This window comes from Procambarus clarkii, chromosome 60 (genome assembly GCF_040958095.1).
Source record: "Procambarus clarkii isolate CNS0578487 chromosome 60, FALCON_Pclarkii_2.0, whole genome shotgun sequence".
Lineage (NCBI taxonomy): Eukaryota > Metazoa > Arthropoda > Malacostraca > Decapoda > Cambaridae > Procambarus > Procambarus clarkii.
The window spans coordinates 23,065,297-23,086,361 of NC_091209.1; the positions used below are offsets into that span (position 1 = coordinate 23,065,297).

At 45.8% G+C, this 21,065-nt stretch overlaps 1 protein-coding gene across 1 annotated transcript in view; it reads right to left on the reverse strand.

Moving 5' to 3' along the window:
• The window catches only part of LOC123767004 (protein CEPU-1), a 419,527-nt gene that overhangs the window by 172,550 nt on the left and 225,912 nt on the right, over nucleotides 1-21,065 (reverse strand). The window contains exon 3 of the mRNA XM_069307342.1: nucleotides 20,164-20,302. Coding sequence (XP_069163443.1) covers nucleotides 20,164-20,302 — 139 coding nt within the window. The remainder of the gene's footprint in view (nucleotides 1-20,163; nucleotides 20,303-21,065) is intronic.

Sequence of the window (21,065 nt, forward strand, 5' to 3'; positions counted from 1 at the left end):
GTAAAGTTTCCATAATGTAGATGAAGCGTTCAGTAAAGTATCCATAAGGTAGAAGAAGTGTTCAGTAAAGTATCCGTAAGGTAGATAAAGTGTTCAGTAAAGTTTCCATAATGTAGATGAAGTGTTCACTAAATTTTCCATAAGACAGATAAAGTGTTCAATAAGGTTTCCAAAAGCTACTGCCACACCATTAATGGATATAAAGCTGCTAAATCCATGGACGTGAAGCGGATAAACTCGCGTCTTAAGGGTCTTACTTTAAGGGTCTCGAGAAGGGTCTTTAGAAGAGAAGAACTTTAAGGGTCTCGAGAAGGACTTCGAAGCCAAACAGATCGCGTGGAGTTGACCAGACCACACACTAGAAGGTGAAGGGACGACGACGTTTCGGTCCGTCCTGGACCATTCTCAAGTCGATTGGCTTGAGATAGAGTCGATTGCCACTGTCATAATCGACTTGAGAATGGTCCAGGACGGACCGAAACGTCGTCGTCCCTTTACCTTCTAGTGTGTGGTCTGGTCAACTTACTTTAGCCACGTTATTGTGACTCACCGCCTGCAAATCGCGTGGAGGTTCATGCCGGGCCTCAACACACAACCCCTTGCCCATCTGGACTACCAGAGTGGAGTAGGGGATGAGATGGGACGGGTAAGTGGAAGCAAAAGTTTGGAAAGTTGGCGAACGGATGGATAGATGGGAAAGGTTAGAGGAAGAGGGTTAATGGAGGGAGAGAGGGAGAAAAAGAGAGGGAGAGGGTGTATCTGGGGTTGAGGAGAGCCAGAGTACCCCAGCCACCCCGTGCACCCCTCCTGGTGCACAATAAACGCACTGAAAGAGTGAGTGCATGAACTCCATCAAGGTAACTACAGCCGCGGACGAGTGATCGTTACTCAGTGCATAGCAAAACAAAAGCTGGACGAATTAAGCTCTGTATAGCGCACAATCGTCACAAATATGACCAATGTGTCTGTGGCTACCGGGATTGATGTGGCGAGAGAGAGAGAGAGAGAGAGAGAGAGAGAGAGAGAGAGAGAGAGAGAGAGAGAGAGAGAGAGAGAGAGAGAGAGTATGAATGTAAGCATAAGGTAAGAATAGAATGCATGTAATAAGATGTCGGTGACAAACTCCAGAAGTGGGCACACACATGGTTGGTGTATCACAAACAAAAATGACAATGGCGTGACGTATCAATGATAAAATAATTTTGAGGCAATTGGGTGACTTGAACCGGCGTTCTGGTGGTTCCCCAGACACCTGCCTTAACCCACTCAGCCACGATGGGTTCTATCGTGGCCGAGTGGGTTAAGACACGTGTCTGGGAATGCCCAGAACGCCGGTTCAAGTCACCCAATTGCCTCAAAATACATTTTTCAAATTTTTATTGCAGTTTAATCCTAATAAGTGTAAGGTAATGAGGATGGTTTCTAATGAGGAAGGCAATTAGAGGAACTGGGCAACTACACACACACACTCACACACACACACACACACACACACACACACACACACACACCAACACACACACACACACACACACACACACACACACACCAACACACACACACAGATGATGTAACCAGCGGAGGGCTCTGTACTTGGACCCATCCTTACATCCTTTACAGTCTCCGTGGAGTAGTGGTAAGACACTCGCCTGGCGTTCCGCGAGCGCTATGTCATGGGTTCGTATCCTGGCCGGGGAGGATTTACTGGGCGGAATTCCTTAACTGTAGCCTCTGTTTAACGCAACAGTAAAATGTGTACTTGGTTGTAACAAGGATTCTTCGCGGCGGGGATCGTATTCCAGGGACCTGCCCGAAACGCTACGCATACTAGTGGCTGTACAAGAATGTAACAACTCTTGTATATATCTCAAAAAAACAAATCCTGTTTTTAATATATGTAAACGACCTTCCAGAGGGTATAGACTCATTCCTCTCAATGTTTGCTGATGATGCAAAAATTATGAGAAGAATCAAGACGGATGAAGATAGACAGAGACTACAGGACGACCTGGACAAACTGGAGGAATGGTCTAGAGAATGGCTACTAAAGTTCAACTCAGGAAAGTGTAAAGTAATGAAATTAGACGAAGGGAGCAGAAGGCTGAACACAATGTACCATCTGGGAGGTGATAACCTGCAAGAGTCAAATAGAGAGAAGGATCTGGGGGGTTGATATCACATCGAACTTGTCCCCCAGAGGCCCACATCAAAATTATATCATCAGCGGCATATGCTAGGTTGGCCAACATAAGAACCGCCTTTAGAAACTTTTGTAAGGAATCGTTTAGGACCCTGTATATCACTTTTGTCAGACCAATCCAGGAATATGCAGCTCCAGCCTGGAGTCCATACCTAGTTAAACACAAGACAAAGTTAGAGAAGATTCAGAGTTATGCCACCAGGCTCGTCCCGGAACTGAGAGGTATGAGTTACGAAGAAAGGCTAAAGGAGCTGAGCCTCACGTCCCTGGAAAACAGAAGAGTAAGGGGAAACATGATAACCACCTACAAAATTCTCAGGGGAATTGACAGGGTGGACAAAGACAAACTCTTTAGCACGGGTGGAACACGAACAAGGGGACACAGGTGGAAACTTAGTACCCAGATGAGCCACAGAGACGTCAGAGAGAATTTTTTCAGTGTCAGAGTAGTTAATAAATGGAATGCTTTAGGCAGTGATGTGGTGGAGGCTGACTCCATACACAGTTTCAAATGTAGATATGATAGAGCCCAGTAGGCTCAGGACCCTGTTCGCCAATTGATTGACGGTTGAGAGGCGGGACTAAAGAGCCAGAGCTCAACCCCCGCAAACAAAAATAGGTGAGCACAAATAGGTGAGCACACACACACACACACACACACACACACACACACACACACACACACACACACACACATCACATAACAGAGGAAGTAGAGAGGAACATATTTTGAACAGAGGGAGTAAGACAGCTTAGAGGCGGGTCCAAAGAGCCGAAGCTCAACCCCCACAAGCACAACTAGTTAAGTACACACACACACACACACACACACACACACACACACACACACACACACACACACGCACACACACACACACACACAGAAGGGGCCGAGCATAGCATTGAGAAGGTTTTCAGGCTAGGCCGGTACAACAAAGACCGAGACCGAATGATAAAGATAGTGTTTGCAAACGAGAACACAAAGGAGAGGATCCTATCAAGGAAGAGCTCCCTGAAAAACGTGGGAAAATTAAAAAATGTATTCCTCCAGCGAGACATGACAAGGGAGGAGAGAGCCGTGGCGGCAGAAGCAAGGAAGAGGCGCAGGGCGAGAGGGGAAAACCAGGAAGTCACAGCTCCCAACACAACACCCCCAGAGGCGAGGGGGGAACCCACAACCAGCTACCCAGTAACACCAGAAGGGAGGACAACCCCGCCTCCCTCCTCTGCATAGAAAACCCCCCTACCCCAAACCCTCCCTGTCCCCACTCAAAAGTTCAGCCAAATCTCCCTCCCCCCCCACCCAATCCCCACCCTTCTACCCCTCCCCTCCCGAGTCCTCCCTCCCCCCCTTTCCTTCCCGTCCTCCCTCCCCTTTCACCCCATACCCTCCCTGTCCCTCCCCCTTCACTGGATCCCCCGCCCCTCATTCCAGTATCCTCTGAGATCCTGTTACCCACCTCACAGGTCCTCACACCCATGGAACAGCCTCCCCCACCAGCAGAACACTCACCAAGGAGGCGATTTGAGAAGGGACAGAAGAAAGTGAGCCTCAAAGCGATGTACACTAACATAGATGGAATTACAAATAAAGCAAATGAGCTTGGAGAACTGGTACTAGAGGAAAACCCAGACATAATAGCCCTCACAGAAATAAAGATCACGAAAACAATAACAAATGCAGTGTTTCCACAGGACTATTATGTTATGCGGAAAGAGAGGGAAGGAAGAGGTGGGGGTGGTGTAGCTCTGCTGGTAAGAAAAGGCTGGGATTTTGAGGAGATGGATATTCAGGGCTGTGAAGGTTTCAGTGACTACATAGCAGGTACTGTAACAAATGGAGGGAAAAAAATTATAGTCGCAGTATCCACCACCAAATGACAGAAGACCTAGACAGGAATATGATAGAAACAACATGGCCACCATTAACATAATAGAAAGAGCAGCTTCTGTTGCTAGCAGGAATGGATCTGGACTACTAATTATGGGAGACTTCAACCATGGGAAGATAGATTGGAAGAACAGAGACCCGCATGGAGGACCAGAAACATGGAGAGCTAAGCTGCTGGACGTGGCAACAAGAAACTTTCTAAGCCAGCATACCAAAGAGCCAACAAGAATGAGAGGAGAAGATGAACCAGCAATGCTTGATTTGATATTTACCCTAAATGAATGGGATATAAGGGAAGTTAAGATGGAAGCGCCCTTGGGAATGAGTGACCACAGTGTATTGAACTTTGAGTACCTGGTAGAGCTAGGACTTATCTCCCCCCAAAAAGAACTAGGAATCAAAAGGCTGGCATACCGAAAGGGGAATTATGAACAGATGAGAAGTTTCCTAAGTGAAATACCTTGGGACACAGACCTCAGAGACAAGTCTGTACAGGGTATGATGGACTATGTTACCCAAAAGTGTCAGGAGGCAGTAAACAGGTTCATCCCGGCCCAAAGGGAAAAATCCGAGAAGCAACAGAAGAATCCATGGTATAATAGGGCATGTATGGAAGCGAAGAAACTGAACAAAAAGGCGTGGAGGAACTTCCGGAATAACAGAACACCAGAAAGCAGGGAGAGATACCAGAAAACCAGGAATGAGTACGTCAGGGTGAGAAGAGAAGCAGAGAAAAATTTTGAAAATGATATAGCAAACAAAGCCAAGACCGAACCAAAGCTACTCCACAGTCACATCAGAAGGAAAACAACAGTGAAAGAACAGGTATTGAAACTTAGAACAGGCGAGGACAGGTATACAGAGAATGACAGAGAGGTGTGTGAGGAACTCAACAAGAGGTTCCAGGAGGTCTTCACAATAGAACAGGGTGAGGTCACTGTGCTAGGAGAAAGGGAGGTAAACCAGGCGGCCTTGGAGGAGTTCGAAATTACGAGAGAGGAGGTCAAGAGACACCTGCTGGATCTGGATGTTAGAAAGGCGGTTGGTCCAGATGGGATCTCACCATGGGTACTGAAAGAGTGTGCAGAGGCACTTTGCTTGCCACTCTCCATAGTGTATAGTAAATCACTAGAGACGGGAGACCTACCAGAAATATGGAAGACGGCGAATGTGGTCCCAATATACAAAAAGGGCGACAGACAAGAGGCACTGAACTACAGGCCAGTGTCCTTGACTTGTATACCATGCAAGGTGATGGAGAAGATCGTGAGAAAAAACCTGGTAACACATCTGGAGAGAAGGGACTTCGTGACAAATCGCCAACATGGATTCAGGGAGGGTAAATCTTGCCTTACAGGCTTGATAGAATTCTACGATCAGGTGACACAGATTAAGCAAGAAAGAGAGGGCTGGGCGGACTGCATTTTCTTGGATTGTCGGAAAGCCTTTGACACAGTACCGCATAAGAGGCTGGTACATAAGCTGGAGAGACAGGCAGGTGTAGCTGGTAAGGTGCTCCAGTGGATAAGGGAGTATCTAAGCGATAGGAAGCAGAGAGTTACGGTGAGGGGTGAGACCTCCGATTGGCGTGAAGTCACCAGTGGAGTCCCACAGGGCTCTGTACTCGGTCCTATCGTGTTTCTGATATATGTAAATGATCTCCCGGAGGGTATCGATTCATTTCTCTCAATGTTTGCGGACGATGCTAAAATTATGAGAAGGATTAAAACAGAAGAGGACTGTTTGAGGCTTCAAGAAGACCTAGACAAGCTGAAGGAATGGTCGAACAAATGGTTGTTAGAGTTTAACCCAACCAAATGTAATGTAATGAAGATAGGTGTAGGGAGCAGGAGGCCAGATACAAGGTATCATCTGGGAGAGGAAATTCTTCAGGAGTCAGAGAAGGAAAAAGACTTGGGGGTTGATATCACGCCAGACCTGTCTCCTGCAGCACATATCAAGCGGATAACATCAGCGGCATATGCCAGGCTGGCCAACATACGAACGGCATTCAGAAACTTGTGTAAAGAATCATTCAGAACTTTGTATACCACATATGTCAGGCCAATCCTGGAGTATGCAGCCCCAGCATGGAGTCCATATCTAGTCAAGGATAAGACTAAACTGGAAAAGGTTCAAAGGTTTGCCACCAGACTAGTACCCGAGCTGAGAGGTATGAGCTACGAGGAGAGACTACGGGAATTAAACCTCACTTCGCTGGAAGACAGAAGAGTTAGGGGGGACATGATCACCACATTCAAGATTCTGAAGGGGATTGATAGGGTAGATAAAGACAGTCTATTTAACACAAGGGGAACACGCACAAGGGGACACAGGTGGAAACTGAGTGCCCAAATGAGCCACAGAGATATTAGAAAGAACTTTTATAGTGTCAGAGTGGTTGACAAATGGAATGCATTAGGGGGTGATGTGGTGGAGGCTCACTCCATACACAGTTTCAAGTGTAGATATGACAGAGCCCGATAGGCTCAGGAATCTGTACACCTGTTGATTGACGGTTGAGAGGCGGGACCAAAGAGCCAGAGCTCAACCCCCGCAAACACAACTAGGTGAGTACACACACACACACACACACACACACACACACACACACACACACACACACACACACACACATACACACACACACGCACACACACACACACACACACACACACACACACACACACACACACACGCACACACACACACACACACACACACACACACACACACGCACACACACACACACACACACACGCACACACACACGCACACACACACACACACACACACACACACACACACACACACACACACACACACACACACACACACACGCACACGCACACACAGGGGGCCTCGTAGCCTGGTGGATAGCGTGCAGGATTCGTAATTCTGTGGCGCGGGTTCGATTCCCGCACGAGGCAGAAACAAATGGGCAAAGTTTCTTTCACCCAAGGTACCAGTAAATAGGTACCTGGGAGTTAGTCAGCTGTCACGGGCTGCTTCCTGGGGTGTGTGTGTGTGTGTGTGTGGTGTGGGGAAAAAAAAAAAAAGTAGTTAGTAAACAGTTGATTGACAGTTGAGAGGCGGGCCGAAAGAGCAAAGCTCAACCCCCGTAAAAACACAACTAGTAAACACACACACACACACGCACGCACGCGCACACACACACACACACACACACACGCACACGCACACACACAATATCGGGGGCCTCGTAGCCTGGTGGATAGCGCGCAGGACTCGTAATTCTGTGGCGCGGGTTCGATTCCCGCCCGAGGCAGAAACAAATGGGCAAAGTTTCTTTCACCCTGAATGCCCCTGTTACCTAGCAGTAAATAGGTACCTGGGAGTTAGTCAGCTGTTACGGGCTGCTTCCTGGGGTGTGTGTGTGTTTGTGTGGTGTGGGGGGGAAAAAAAAAGTAGTTAGTAAACAGTTGATTGGCAGTTGAGAGACGGGCCGAAAGAGCAAAGCTCAACCTCCGCAAACACAACTAGATGAATACAACTAGGTGAATACAACTAGATGAATACAACTAGGTGAATACACAAACCCAAAGTCTAGAAAAGGCTGTCAATTAACCTGTTGAAGCTTGTGAGGACAAAAATATCAACAAGTCATCACGACAGAGAGAAGAAAAAAGTTAATTGGGGAACGATGAGCTCCAATCACCTTAATTACCTTATTAAAATTAGTCATTAAAAATATGAAATATCTCAAGTGCCTCATTTTCTTCTCCTCCGGTTTATTAGTAATGACCGAAGCACCTTGATTGCTAGTCGAATTAATTGTGAAAATTGATTTAAAAAAGTTGCAAAACATTGAAAATCCTGCGATTCCGACATTCATTTTGTTGAGAAAAATATAATGTGAGCCATTTTGGCCTTTACACAACATTTAACAAGAAAGGTTTAAGCCACTTAGGCAGACCATTATGGCGGGTTTTTATTTCCCATTTGCGTGAAACGTTCGCTATTGTGGCAAAGAATTTAATCTTATAGCAAGGAAGCTGTCTTTATGGCAAGTTGTCTGCTTCTGTGTAAAGGTGGGAGCTGCTGTGTCACGGTAGCCCCCTCTGTGTCAAGGTAACCCCCCTCTGTGTCAAGGTGGTCACGTCTGTGTCAAGGGCTTCCCCTATTGTATCAAGGTGATCACATCTGTGTCAAGGTAGCCACCTTTGTATCAAAGTGGTCAAACTACATCGACACTGTTGCAGTTTGGAAGGACTTACAATAAACGTCGGAAATGAGACAAAACACGAATCAAGTTTCTCCCACTTCACAGGAACACAGCGTTCATAAAACAAAAATTGAATCACAGCAGCGCAGGTTACTGCCCCGCCAAGCAGTTCCTCAACACGAAGGGAAAACTGAATACGCCAACTTAATAAGTTAATAAGTGGCCAGTTATAAAGTAGCTTATGTGTTGGGTAAAAGACTGAAGCCATCCACTGACGGGGATCTTATCAAAGAGGGTCTGACGGAAGCAGTAGGAGAGTTATGAGCAGAGAAGGACAACCTGATACAAAATCTTGAGACTTGAGTAGAATACAATTGTTCTTAGAACGAAGGATATATGAAGCAACATAATTCATCTAACTGCGGACAAAGTAAGAAGTTGTCAGCTGCTTTTTAGAAGGTTTTCAGATTCTCGCACTTGATGAATCGACTGATGTGTTCAGATCATCACAACTCGCTGAGTCAATGCCGGGGCCCCCCAAGGGAAAAGTACTCCCCCAAGTGAACCTATTTTAGGGTTATCTTGAGGTTATCTTGAGATGATTTCGGGGCTTTAGTGTCCCCGCGGCCCGGTCCTCGACCAGGCCTCCATCCCCAGGAAGCAGCCCGTGACAGCTGACTAACTCCCAGGTACCTATTTACTGCTAGGTAACAGGGGCATTCAGGGTGAAAGAAACTTTGCCCATTTGTTTCTGCCTCGTGCGGGAATCGAACCCGCGCCACAGAATTACGAGTCCTGCGCGCTATCCATCAGGCTACGAGGCCCAAAGTATGATAAACCAGCCCACAATGGACACAAGGAATAAATAGTATGTATACTTTATGGTTTATTAATCACAGAACCATTTCTCTAATGTTATATCTGAATCTGCCGTGTAGAATTAGCTCTGAAATCGACTGAAAAATAATTGATTTCGATTAAATGGAAACCATTACGTCAACTTTGAAACAATTACGTCGATTGTTTCAAGGTTATTGCTGTGTGTCTCATCCATCCCTCAAACTTCTTCAAAGGTCTGTCATTTTCTCGTGACAGCTACAGTCATGAGTCACTCAACTCCTTCTTCTCTTCTATCCTAACTTCCTGCATTCTTCTCGTCCCTCACCAGACCACCGGCCGCCCAGACACCCAAACTTCCCCCACATTTTCCGCCGTTCCAAATTTTCTTCCAGAAAACTGATTTAACCCTCGCATTGCCAGCTCTCCCACATCACAATTTTCCGGCCGAGTTTCCCCTCTTTGAGCATTGTTTGTCGTCTCGGTCGTGTGTCATGTCGTTACTGTGTGGCAGCGACTGCTTTTGTGTCCACGACCAAAGAGGTGCCAAGAAGCAGCACCGGGAGTTGGCACTACTCTCAGCCTCACGGACCTATTAAGGGTTGTTTCTGGCCACTTACGATTCTTTTGATATTCCTACTTGCGAGGGGAAATGTCTTGATTTTCCACTTACGACTTATTTGCTGTGTGGACGTGTAAATAATAAGCTCTGTGGACGTGTACTCTCATAAAAATCCTAGTGTCATCTGAAAAGAATGATGCAAAGCTATAGTGTGTTTCTTTGTGTATATCCGCAATTAGGATGAGAGAAAGTACTGGAGCAAACATTACATCTACCATGTAAACAATTAAAAGGGAGCCGGTCGGCCGAGCGGACAGCACGCTGGACTTGTGATCCTTGTGTCCTGGGTTCGATCCCAGGCGCCGGCGAGAAACAATGGGCAGAGTTTCTTTCACCCTATGCCCCTGTTACCTAGCAGTAAATAGGTACCTGGGTGTTAGTCAGCTGTCACGGGCTGCTTCCTGGGGGTGGAGGCCTGGTCGAGGACCGGGCCGCGGGGACACTAAAAAAAAGCCCCGAAAACATCACAAGATAACCTACCATTACTAAATCCATTTTTGTATTTAAAAAACAGTTTAAAAACACTAAAAAAAATAAAAATAGACTCAAACGCACTCAAAACATGAAGAATATGCCCAAAGCACAAAATTAACCCACAAAACCCTAAAAAATCAGAAAAAATTAAACCCAAAATCAAAATACACTCAAATTCCAACAAAAACAATTAAAAAATCACAAAATTACTGATGTAGACACAAATTTATTCAAAAACACTCAAAATATGGCTTAAACGCTCAAAATACAATAAAAATAAATTAAAAACACAAAACATGTACTAAAATTATTCATAAATACACAAAAAATTATACAAAACACTCAAAATACATTACAAACTCAAAAACACCAAAAACACTCAAAAGGCACTCAAAAAACTAAAAATTCACTAAAAAATACTCAAAATGCAAAGTATAAACACTAAATTACACTCAAAAATATAATTAAATGTACTTAAAATTAAAAAAATATACAATGAAAATACTTAAAACAAACTCGAAAAACGCCCCCAAAAAACATTTAAAAATAGTCAAAAAATGTACAAAACTCAAAATACAGTAAAACGCACTCAACACATGTACAAAATACAAACAAACAAATTAAAATACCCAATAATTCACATAAAAAATTTAAATACACCGAAAACATTTACAATAAATTGAAATACACTCAAACATTCTAACACTAAAAATTTCCCCAAAACACTCAAATAACATTAAATATAATCAATAAATAGTATACAGAATTATAAAATGCACACAAATGCACCCAAAAATATATTGACACATTTAAAGAACACTCAAATATCCTCAAAGTTATCAAACTACACTCAAATGCACGCAAAAACACTGACCAAAAACAGAAAATTTTGTATACCAAAAATACACTGATATACAAAAATACATATCTAAATACATTCATAAATCATATATATATACTGAAAAACTCTTCGAAACAAAGAAAATACACTCAAAAACACTCAAAACAATAACAAATCACTCATAAAGTCTAAATGCATTCAAATTCACTCAGTAATATTTTTATACATTAAAAAAATACATCCAAAACATTCAAAATATGCCCAAAAAAACTACAAATTTACAATGGAACTCTGAAAATACAATCACAGTTAGCAAAATATATTCGTTTCTGCTTAAAATATACTCAGATACACTTAAAAATCCTGAAAACCGAAAAAACTCCAAAATTCATGAAACACTTGAAATTTACTAAAACGTGAATAATAGACAAATATATTCATAAACACTCAGAATGTGCCCAAAACACTCAAAATTTATCCTAAATACTAAAAAACAGTAAACAAAAACACTCAAATACAATAAAAAAAAATCTTAAAAAATACTCGAATACTCAATATGCACTCAATAACACTCAAATACATCTGAACACAAATAAAAAAAGTATCCAAACATACTCAAAAACACTTATATACACACAAATACTCATCCAAACACTTTATCATCCATTTGGATGATAAAGAAATCATCCAAACACACTCAAATTAATTTCTTATTACTCAAAACCACTCAAAATACGCCTAAAAAAATAAAATGGTGTATTAAAATACACCAAAATTCACTTAAACTGACTAAAAATTAGACCCAAAAAACACTCAAAATAGACTGACTCGCCAGAACTCATTACCCCGTGAGCACAACTAGGTGAATACAACTAGGTGAATACAGGACTCACTCGCGAGTCCTCACCTCCCACAGGACTCACTGAGAGGTGAGTATACTGACAGGTCCGCAACACCACCACCAATACCCACCACAACACCCGTCAATACCCACCACAACACCCGCATCATTACCACCTCAGGATCGCTTTTACGTAACATTAACCTTTTTAATGTGAAAATCCTGCTTACGTTTCGGCGCCAGCCTCCGCTCAAGCCCCAGGGGAAGAAAAAATCAAACCACTTTGGCAGTTAGCACTCCCCGTGGCACTGGCACCTTGGGCAGCCAGTCTCAAGGTGTTTTTCCTCCCAGTGAATGCTTCTCCAGCTGTAAGCTGTCGTAACTTGCCTCCCAATAGTCGATTTTAAAGGGCCTCGCTCCCCCATTAACCCTGTAAGGTACAGCCAGACCGAAAATTGTATTTTTTGTAACGGTAACAGAAACTCCAGGGTGGGAGACAGGTTAGGGAGGAGAGAGAGAGAGAGAGAGATAAAGAAGGAGGAGATAATTAGAGGAAGGGTAGAGGGAAGATGGGGTGCAAGGAAAGGAGATGGAGGGTAAACACAACTTAAGAGACAACAAGCCTAAGACAGATTCACCAACACTAGGCAGTGTTACACGTTTTCACTATTGTTTCACTGCAGCATACCCCCCACAGCACCACCACACCGCTTCATACCCCCCACAGCACCACCGCACCGCTTCATACCACTCACAGCACCACCACACCGCTTCATACCACCTACAGCACCACCACACCGCTTCATACCACTCACAGCACCACCACACCGCTTCATACCACCTACAGCACCACCACACCGCTTCATACCACTCACAGCACCACCACACCGCTTCATACCACTCACAGCACCACCACACCGCTTCATACCCTTCGTATACTGACTCCTCTGGTCGTATACTGACCCTCTGGTCGTATACTGACTCCTCTGGTCGTATACTGACCCTTTGGTCGTATACTGACCCTCTGGTCGTATACTGACCCTCTGGTCGTATACTGACCCTCTGGTCGTATACTGACCCTCTGGTCGTATACTGATCCTCTGGTCGTATACTGACTCTGGTCGTATACTGACCCTCTGGTCGTATACTGACCCTCTGGTCGTATACTGATCCTCTGGTCGTATACTGACTCTGGTCGTATACTGACCCTCTGGTCGTATACTGACTCCTCTGGACCGAAAACACTGTTGAGTGTCAAGACGACCCAAGACCCCTGTTGTGTGTCAAGACGACCCAAGACCCTCTTGTGTGTTAGACGACCCAAGACCCTCTTGTGTGTCAAGACGACCCAAGACCCTCTTGTGTGTCAAGACGACCCAGGACCCCTGTTGAGTGTCAAGATGACCCAAGACCCTCTTGTGTGTCAAGACGACCCAAGACCCTCTTGTGTGTCAAGATGACCCAAGACCCTCTTGTGTGTCAAGACGACCCAGGACCCCTGTTGAGTGTCAAGATGACCCAAGACCCTCTTGTGTGTCAAGACGACCCAAGACCCTCTTGTGTGTCAAGATGACCCAAGACCCTCTTGTGTGTCAAGACGACCCAAGACCCTCTTGTGTGTCAAGACGACCCAAGACCCCTGTTGAGTGTCACGATGACCCAAGACCCTGTTGTGTGTCAAGACGACCCAAGACCCCTGTTGTGTGTCAAGACGACCCAAGACCCTCTTGTGTGTCAAGACGACCCAAGACCCCTGTTGAGTGTCAAGATGACCCAAGACCCTCTTGTGTGTCAAGACGACCCAAGACCCTCTTGTGTGTCGAGACGACCCAAGACCCTCTTGTGTGTCAAGACGACCCAAGACCCCTGTTGAGTGTCAAGATGACCCAAGACCCTCTTGTGTGTCAAGACGACCCAAGACCCTCTTGTGTGTCAAGATGACCCAAGACCCTCTTGTGTGTCAAGACGACCGAAGACCCTCTTGTGTGTCAAGACGACCCAAGACCCCTGTTGAGTGTCAAGATGACCCAAGACCCTCTTGTGTGTCAAGACGACCTAAGACCCTCTTGTGTGTCAAGATGACCCAAGACCCTCTTGTGTGTCAAGACGACCCAAGACCCTCTTGTGTGTCAAGATGACCCAAGACCCTCTTGTGTGTCAAGACGACCCAAGACCCTCTTGTGTGTCAAGATGACCCAAGATCCTCTTGTGTGTCAAGACGACCGAAGACCCTCTTGTGTGTCAAGACGACCCAAGACCCCTGTTGTGTGTCAAGACGACCCAAGACCCCTGTTGAGTGTCAAGATGACCCAAGACCCTCTTGTGTGTCAAGACGACCTAAGACCCTCTTGTGTGTCAAGATGACCCAAGACCCTCTTGTGTGTCAAGACGACCCAAGACCCTCTTGTGTGTCAAGACGACCCAAGACCCTCTTGTGTGTCAAGACGACCCAAGACCCTCTTGTGTGTCAAGACGACCCAAGACCCTCTTGTGTGTCAAGACGACCCAAGACCCTCTTGTGTTTCAAGACGACCCAAGACCCTCTTGTGTTTCAAGACGACCCAAGGCCCTCTTGTGTGTCAAGACGACCCAAGACCCTCTTGTGTGTCAAGACGACCCAAGACCCTCTTGTGTGTCAAGACGACCCAAGACCCTCTTGTGTTTCAAGACGACCCAAGACCCTCTTGTGTGTCAAGACGACCCAAGACCCCTGTTGTGTGTCAAGACGACCCAAGACGACCTGTTGATCACACATCAGCTGGAAAGACTGCATTTGTTCGACTGCCAGAAAGCCTTTGGTGTTGTTCCTCGCAAGGAACTCCTATACGAAGTTGTCAGAAATGCCGGTCTATCGTCACGAGTACTAACCCGTCAAATTTGTATATGAAAAGTATCGTTGTAGAGGAAAACTTTTCAGGAGGACGAGAGTTAGGTTTGACCCTCACATAGGATACATAATAACATACACAGAGGGTGAGAACAAATCCACAGGAGCCTTGATCAGAGTTCGAACCTATGCGTTGGATGTCCCCAGACGCGCTCTAGTCAACTGTACCACGACATAGTTACACATAACTAACATGACTATACTATTGTAGCTTTAAAAATAAAAATAAAAGGAGACATCCTCCAGTATCTGTTCATATCTAAACGTTTTATAACATTGAAGGGAATTTAATTCCATTGTATCAAATTAGACTGATGTCCGACATCTTATAATATAAGGTGTGAAGATCCTGGTCTGTGTTGTTCCCGAACTTTCTCCTGCACATCCTCCAACCCCCCATTCCCCCCCCCAACCCCCCCTTCCCCGCCCCCCTCCAACCCCCCCTTCCCCGCCCCCTCCCCCTTCCTTCTCCCCTGCAACCCCCCTTCCCCGCCCCTCAAATTCCCTCTCCCACACATAAAGATATCATGAATACCAAGACCCGGTCTCCTACAACACTCTCTACTCATTTTTATGGCCCCCCTGCTCATCCCCCCCCCCTGCTCACCCCCCCCCCTGCTCATCCCCCCCCTGCTCATCCCCCCCCCCTTGCTCATCCCCCCCTGCTCATCCCCCCCTGCTCATCCCCTCCCCCATCTAAACAACGCGTCCCCCCACACACCCTCCCACAGTACCACACACCCTCCCACAGTACCACACACCCTCCCACAGTACCACACACCCTCCCACAGTACCACACACCCTCCCACAGTACCACACACCCTCCCACAGTACCACACACCCTCCCACAGTACCACACAGTGTACTAATCTCACCATGTCCCTGTATTTAACACTGTACCGAGTGAAGGCAATTAGTATCCCCTCAAGCGGTGTACCCTTCCCGGGCGTGCAGTCGACGGAGTATACATAGTCAGCCGTCTGTACTGTTCGTAATGTTGAAATACGAACAGGTGACAGGTGTCCCCCCCCCCCCCCGGTCTCTGGCCGTGACAGGGGGACACCTTCGACCACAGGCAATATCGTTCACTTAGGGAAGTCTTGTTGACTCAGTTCTTGTCCGGAAGACTTGGCCTCGAGGCGGTGGAGATGGAGCGAGGGAACTGTAGTGTTCTTAAACAGGATTTACTGTGATTGGAGTGCAGAGATCCGCTGGAAACTCAAGTTCATCTCTGGCGCTGATGAATTACGAGTGGCCACTAAGGATTGGATACTGTCCAATCCTTAGTGGATACTATCTTGAGGTTATCTTGAGATGATTTCGGTTTTTTTTTTTAGTGTCCCCGCGGCCCTGTCCTCTACCAGGCCTCCACCCCCAGGAAGCAGCCCGTGACAGCTGACTAACTCCCAGGTACCTATTTACTGCTAAATCCACTATCCACTAGGGAGTGAATACTGCCTAGTTGCTAATATCCACTCCAAGGATCACTTAGCAACTGATCCCTGCAGTGGATACTATCTGATCCTTGAGGGAAGACTATCCGTCTAATCAGACAGACAGACAGACGGACTCAGGTCACGGGCCAGCACACTTACCCACCGGTCATAATATGTGTATCCGTAAACTTGTGTTGTGTGCATGACTAAATCCCGTGGACCTGATTATGACTTTTCATGTTCGCACAACTGTCGTGAGAATGTCCCACTGTCGTGTGAACACGTCGTGAGAATGTCCCACTGTCGTGTGAACACGTCGTGAGAATGTCCCACTGTCGTGTGAACACGTCGTGAGAATGTCCCACTGTCGTGTGAACACTTCGTGAGAATGTCCCACTGTCGTGTGAACACGTCGTGAGAATGTCCCACTGTCGTGTGAACACGTCGTGAGAATGTCCCACTGTCGTGTGAACACGTCGTGAGAATGTCCCACTGTCGAGTGAACACGTCGTGAGAATGTCCCACTGTCGTGTGAATGTCCCACTGTCGCGAGAATGTCCCACTGTCGTGAGAATGTCCCACTGTCGTGAGAATGTCCCACTGTCGTGAGAATGTCCCACTGTCGTGAGAACACGTCGTGAGAATGTCCCACTGTCGTGAGAATGTCCCACTGTCGTGAGAATGTCCCACTGTCGTGAGAACTCGTCGTGAGAATGTCCCACTGTCGTGAGAATGTCCCACTGTCGTGAGAACACGTCGTGAGAATGTCCCACTGTCGTGAGAATGTCCCACTGTCGTGAGAACACGTCGTGAGAATGTCCCACTGTCGTGAGAATGTCCCACTGTCGTGAGAACACGTCGTTCAATAACTCCTGTAAATTAACATAATATCTGCATATATTATAAGTACATTAATACATAGAGTGCATTAATACAGAGTGTACATAGCTGCCTGTAGAGTGTACAATCAACAATCTAGAGTGTACATAGCTGCCTGTAGATTGTACAATCAACAATCTAGAGTGTACATAGCTGCCTGCAGAATGTACAATCAACAATCTAGAGTGTACATAGCTGCCTGTAGAGTGTACAATCAACAATCTAGAGTGTACATAGCTGCCTGTAGAATGTACAATCAACAATCAAGAGTGTATATAGCTGCCTGTAGAGTGTACAATCAACAATCAAGAGTGTACATAGCTGCCTGTAGAGTGTACAATCAACAATCTAGAGTGTACATTGCTGTCTGTAGAATGTACAATCAACAATCTAGAGTGTACATAGCTGCCTGTAGAGTGTACAATCAACAATCAAGAGTGTACATAGCTGCCTGTAGAGTGTACAATCAACAATCAAGAGTGTACATAGCTGCCTGTAGAGTGTACAATCAACAATCTAGAGTGTACATTGCTGTCTGTAGAATGTACAATCAACAATCTAGAGTGTACATAGCTGCCTGTAGAGTGTACAATCAACAATCAAGAGTGTACATAGCTGCCTGTAGAGTGTACAATCAACAATCAAGAGTGTACATAGCTGCCTGTAGAGTACAATCAACAATCTAGAGTGTTCATAGCTGCCTGTAGAATGTACAATCAACAATCAAGAGTGTACGTAGCTGCCTGTAGAGTGTACAATCAACAATCAAGAGTGTACATAGCTGCCTGTAGAGTGTACAATCAACAATCTAGAGTGTTCATAGCTGCCTGTAGAATGTACAATCAACAATCTGGAGTGCACATAGCTGCCTGTAGAGTGTACGGATACAGCGCGGGGAACGGATTGGTCACTTCCGATTCCTGTACCGTGATAATCCTCCCGGTTACTATTGCAAATATTGAACATAACGATTAGGGTGAATGATTAGTTCCATCCCATCCATAACGATTAGAGCGAGTGATTAGTTCCGTCCCTTCCATAACGATTAGGCCGAGTGATTAGTTCCGTCCTTTACAAGACAATTAGGGCAAGTGATTAGTTCTATCCCTTCCATAATGATTAGGCCGAGTGATTAGTTCCATCCATTCCATAACGATTAGGGCGTGTGATTAGTTCCGTCCCTTCCATAGCGATTAGGGCGAGTGATTAGTTCCGTCCCATCCATTATGATTAGGGCGAGTGATTAGTTCCATCCCTTCCATAAAGATTGGGCGAGTGATTAGTTTCATTCCTTCCAAAACGATTAGGGCGAGTGATTAGTTCCATCCCTTCCATGATGATTAGGGCGAGTGATTAGTTCCGTCCCTTCCACAACGATTAGGGCGAGTGATTAATTCCGTCTCTTCCATAGCGATTAGGGCGAGTGATTAGTTCCGTCCCTTCCATAGCGATTAGGGCGAGTGATTAGTTCCGTCCCATCCATTATGATTAGGGCGAGTGATTAGTTCCGTCCCATCCATAGCGATTAGGGCGAGTGATTAGTTCCATTTTTTGTTTACTTAGCTTGTACTCACCTAATTGTACTCACCTAATTGTGTTTGCGGGGGTTGAGCTTTGGCTCTTTGATCCCGCCTCTCAACCGTCAATCAACTGGTGTACAGGTTCCTGAGCCTATTGGGCTCTATCATATCTACATATGAAACTGTGTATGGAGTCAGCCTCCACCACATCACTTCCTAGTGCATTCCATTTATTAACTACTCTGACACTGAAAAAATTCTTTCTAACGTCTCTGTGGCTCATCTGGGTACTAAGTTTCCACCTGTGTCCCCTTGTTCGTGTCCCACCCGTGCTGAAGAGTTTGTCTTTGTCCACCCTGTCAATTCCCCTGAGAATTTTGTAGGTGGTTATCATGTCTCCCCTTACTCTTCTGTTTTCCAGGGATGTGAGGTTCAGCTCCTTTAGCCTTTCCTCGTAGCTCAATCCTCTCAGTTCCGGGACGAGCCTGGTGGCATACCGCTGAATCTTCTTGTGTACTTACCTAGATGTGCTTTGCACGGTCGACCTAAGCTCCTGACCCCGCCTTTCACACGTTCTTAGATTAATCCAACAGTTCCCATGGCGTAGTGGTAAGACACTCGCCTGGCGTTTAGCAAGCGCTTTGACCTGGGTTCGTATCCTGGCCGGCGGGAGGATTGACCGGGTGCCAATCCAAACTGTAGCCTCTGTTTACCCAACAGTAAAATGGGTACCTGTTTGTTAAACGATTTGGCGGGTCGTATTCCACGGAACATAAGATTAAGGACCTGCCTGAAACGCTCTGCCTACTTTGTCAACATTCTCTTAGAATCTTGTATGTCGTAATCATGCCACTCCCTGTCCGTCCACGCCCCCCACTGTGGTATGATCCACTTCCCACAACTGTTATGGATATTTTTTAAAATTATCCCTAACAAGTCCTTATCTCTCTATATAAGACGATAATGAGACATCACTCCATCACATTGTGTTTTCCTTCAGGCATAAACAACATTCACAAACTGTGAAGAGGAGATCGTTAGCAGGTGTGAGATACAGTATAGAAAACGGGAGGTAACGTCTGGTACTGACGGTGGATGAAAGAAGCGGTATAGAAAACGGGAGGTAACGTCGGGTACTGACGGTGGATGAAAGAAGCGGTATAGAGAACGGGAGATAACGTCTGGTACTGACGGTGGATGAAAGAAGCGGTATAGAGAACGGGAGGTAACGTCTGGTACTGACGGTGGATGAAAGAAGCGGTATAGAGAACGGGAGGTAACGTCTGGTACTGACGGTGGATGAAAGAAGCGGTATAGAGAACGGGAGGTAACGTCGGGTACTGACGGTGGATGAAAGAAGCGGTATAGAGAACGTTAGATAACGTCGGGTACTGACGGTGGATGAAAGAAGCGGTATAGAGAACGTTAGATAACGTCGGGTACTGACGGTGGATGAAAGAAGCGGTATAGAGAACGGGAGGTAACGTCTGGTACTGACGGTGGATGAAAGAAGCGGTATAGAGAACGTTAGATAACGTCGGGTACTGACGGTGGACGTGGAGAGTGACTGGATGGGAGATCTTGGGGCGGGTGTTGACCTGACACTCATACACTCCGGCGTCCTCCAGGGCGGCCTCGTGGATCTCCAGGTCCCACGCCCACACCGCCCCCGTCCGCCACGCCCGCACCTGCAGGAGAGACACCATATATCTTATGCTGTTGTCACGGTAAGTCCTTAATTAAGTTCATATGAGCCCATCAGCACACACACAGATGGTCAGAGAAATGGCTATTGGAGGTCAACACAAGCAAGTGTAAAGTTATGGAAATGGGACTAGGTGACAGGAGACCAAAGGGTCAATACACTATAATGGGAAACTACCTTCCTGTGACGATTCGAGAAAGAGACCTGGGAGTGGACGAAACACCAAATCTAACTTCTGAGGCACAAGTAAATCGGATAACGACAACAGCGTACTCTACGCTAGCAAAAGTTAGAACGTCATTTAGAAACCTATGTAAGGAGGCATTCAGAGCGCTTTACACTGCCTTCGTGAGACCAGTCTTAGAGTATGCAGCCCCATCTTTGAGCTCCCACCAGAAGAAACACATAAGGAAACTGGAAAAGGTTCAGAAGTTTGTGACGAGACTCGTCCCACAGATGCGAGGGATAAGGTATGAAGAGCGCCTGAAAGAACTGAACCTTACTACACTCGAAAAATGGAGTGAGCGGGGAGATAAGATAGCAACATACGAAATACTTAGGGAGATTGACAGAGTGGAAATAGACGAAATGTTCACACGGAAAAGTAACAAAGCGAGGAGACATGGGTGGAAGCTGGAAACTCAGATGAGTCACAGAGATGTTAGAACGCATTTTTTTGCGTGTTAAAAGATTGTTTTAATCTTTTAAATTAACTTTTAACAAAACATTATTAAAACAAACACTAT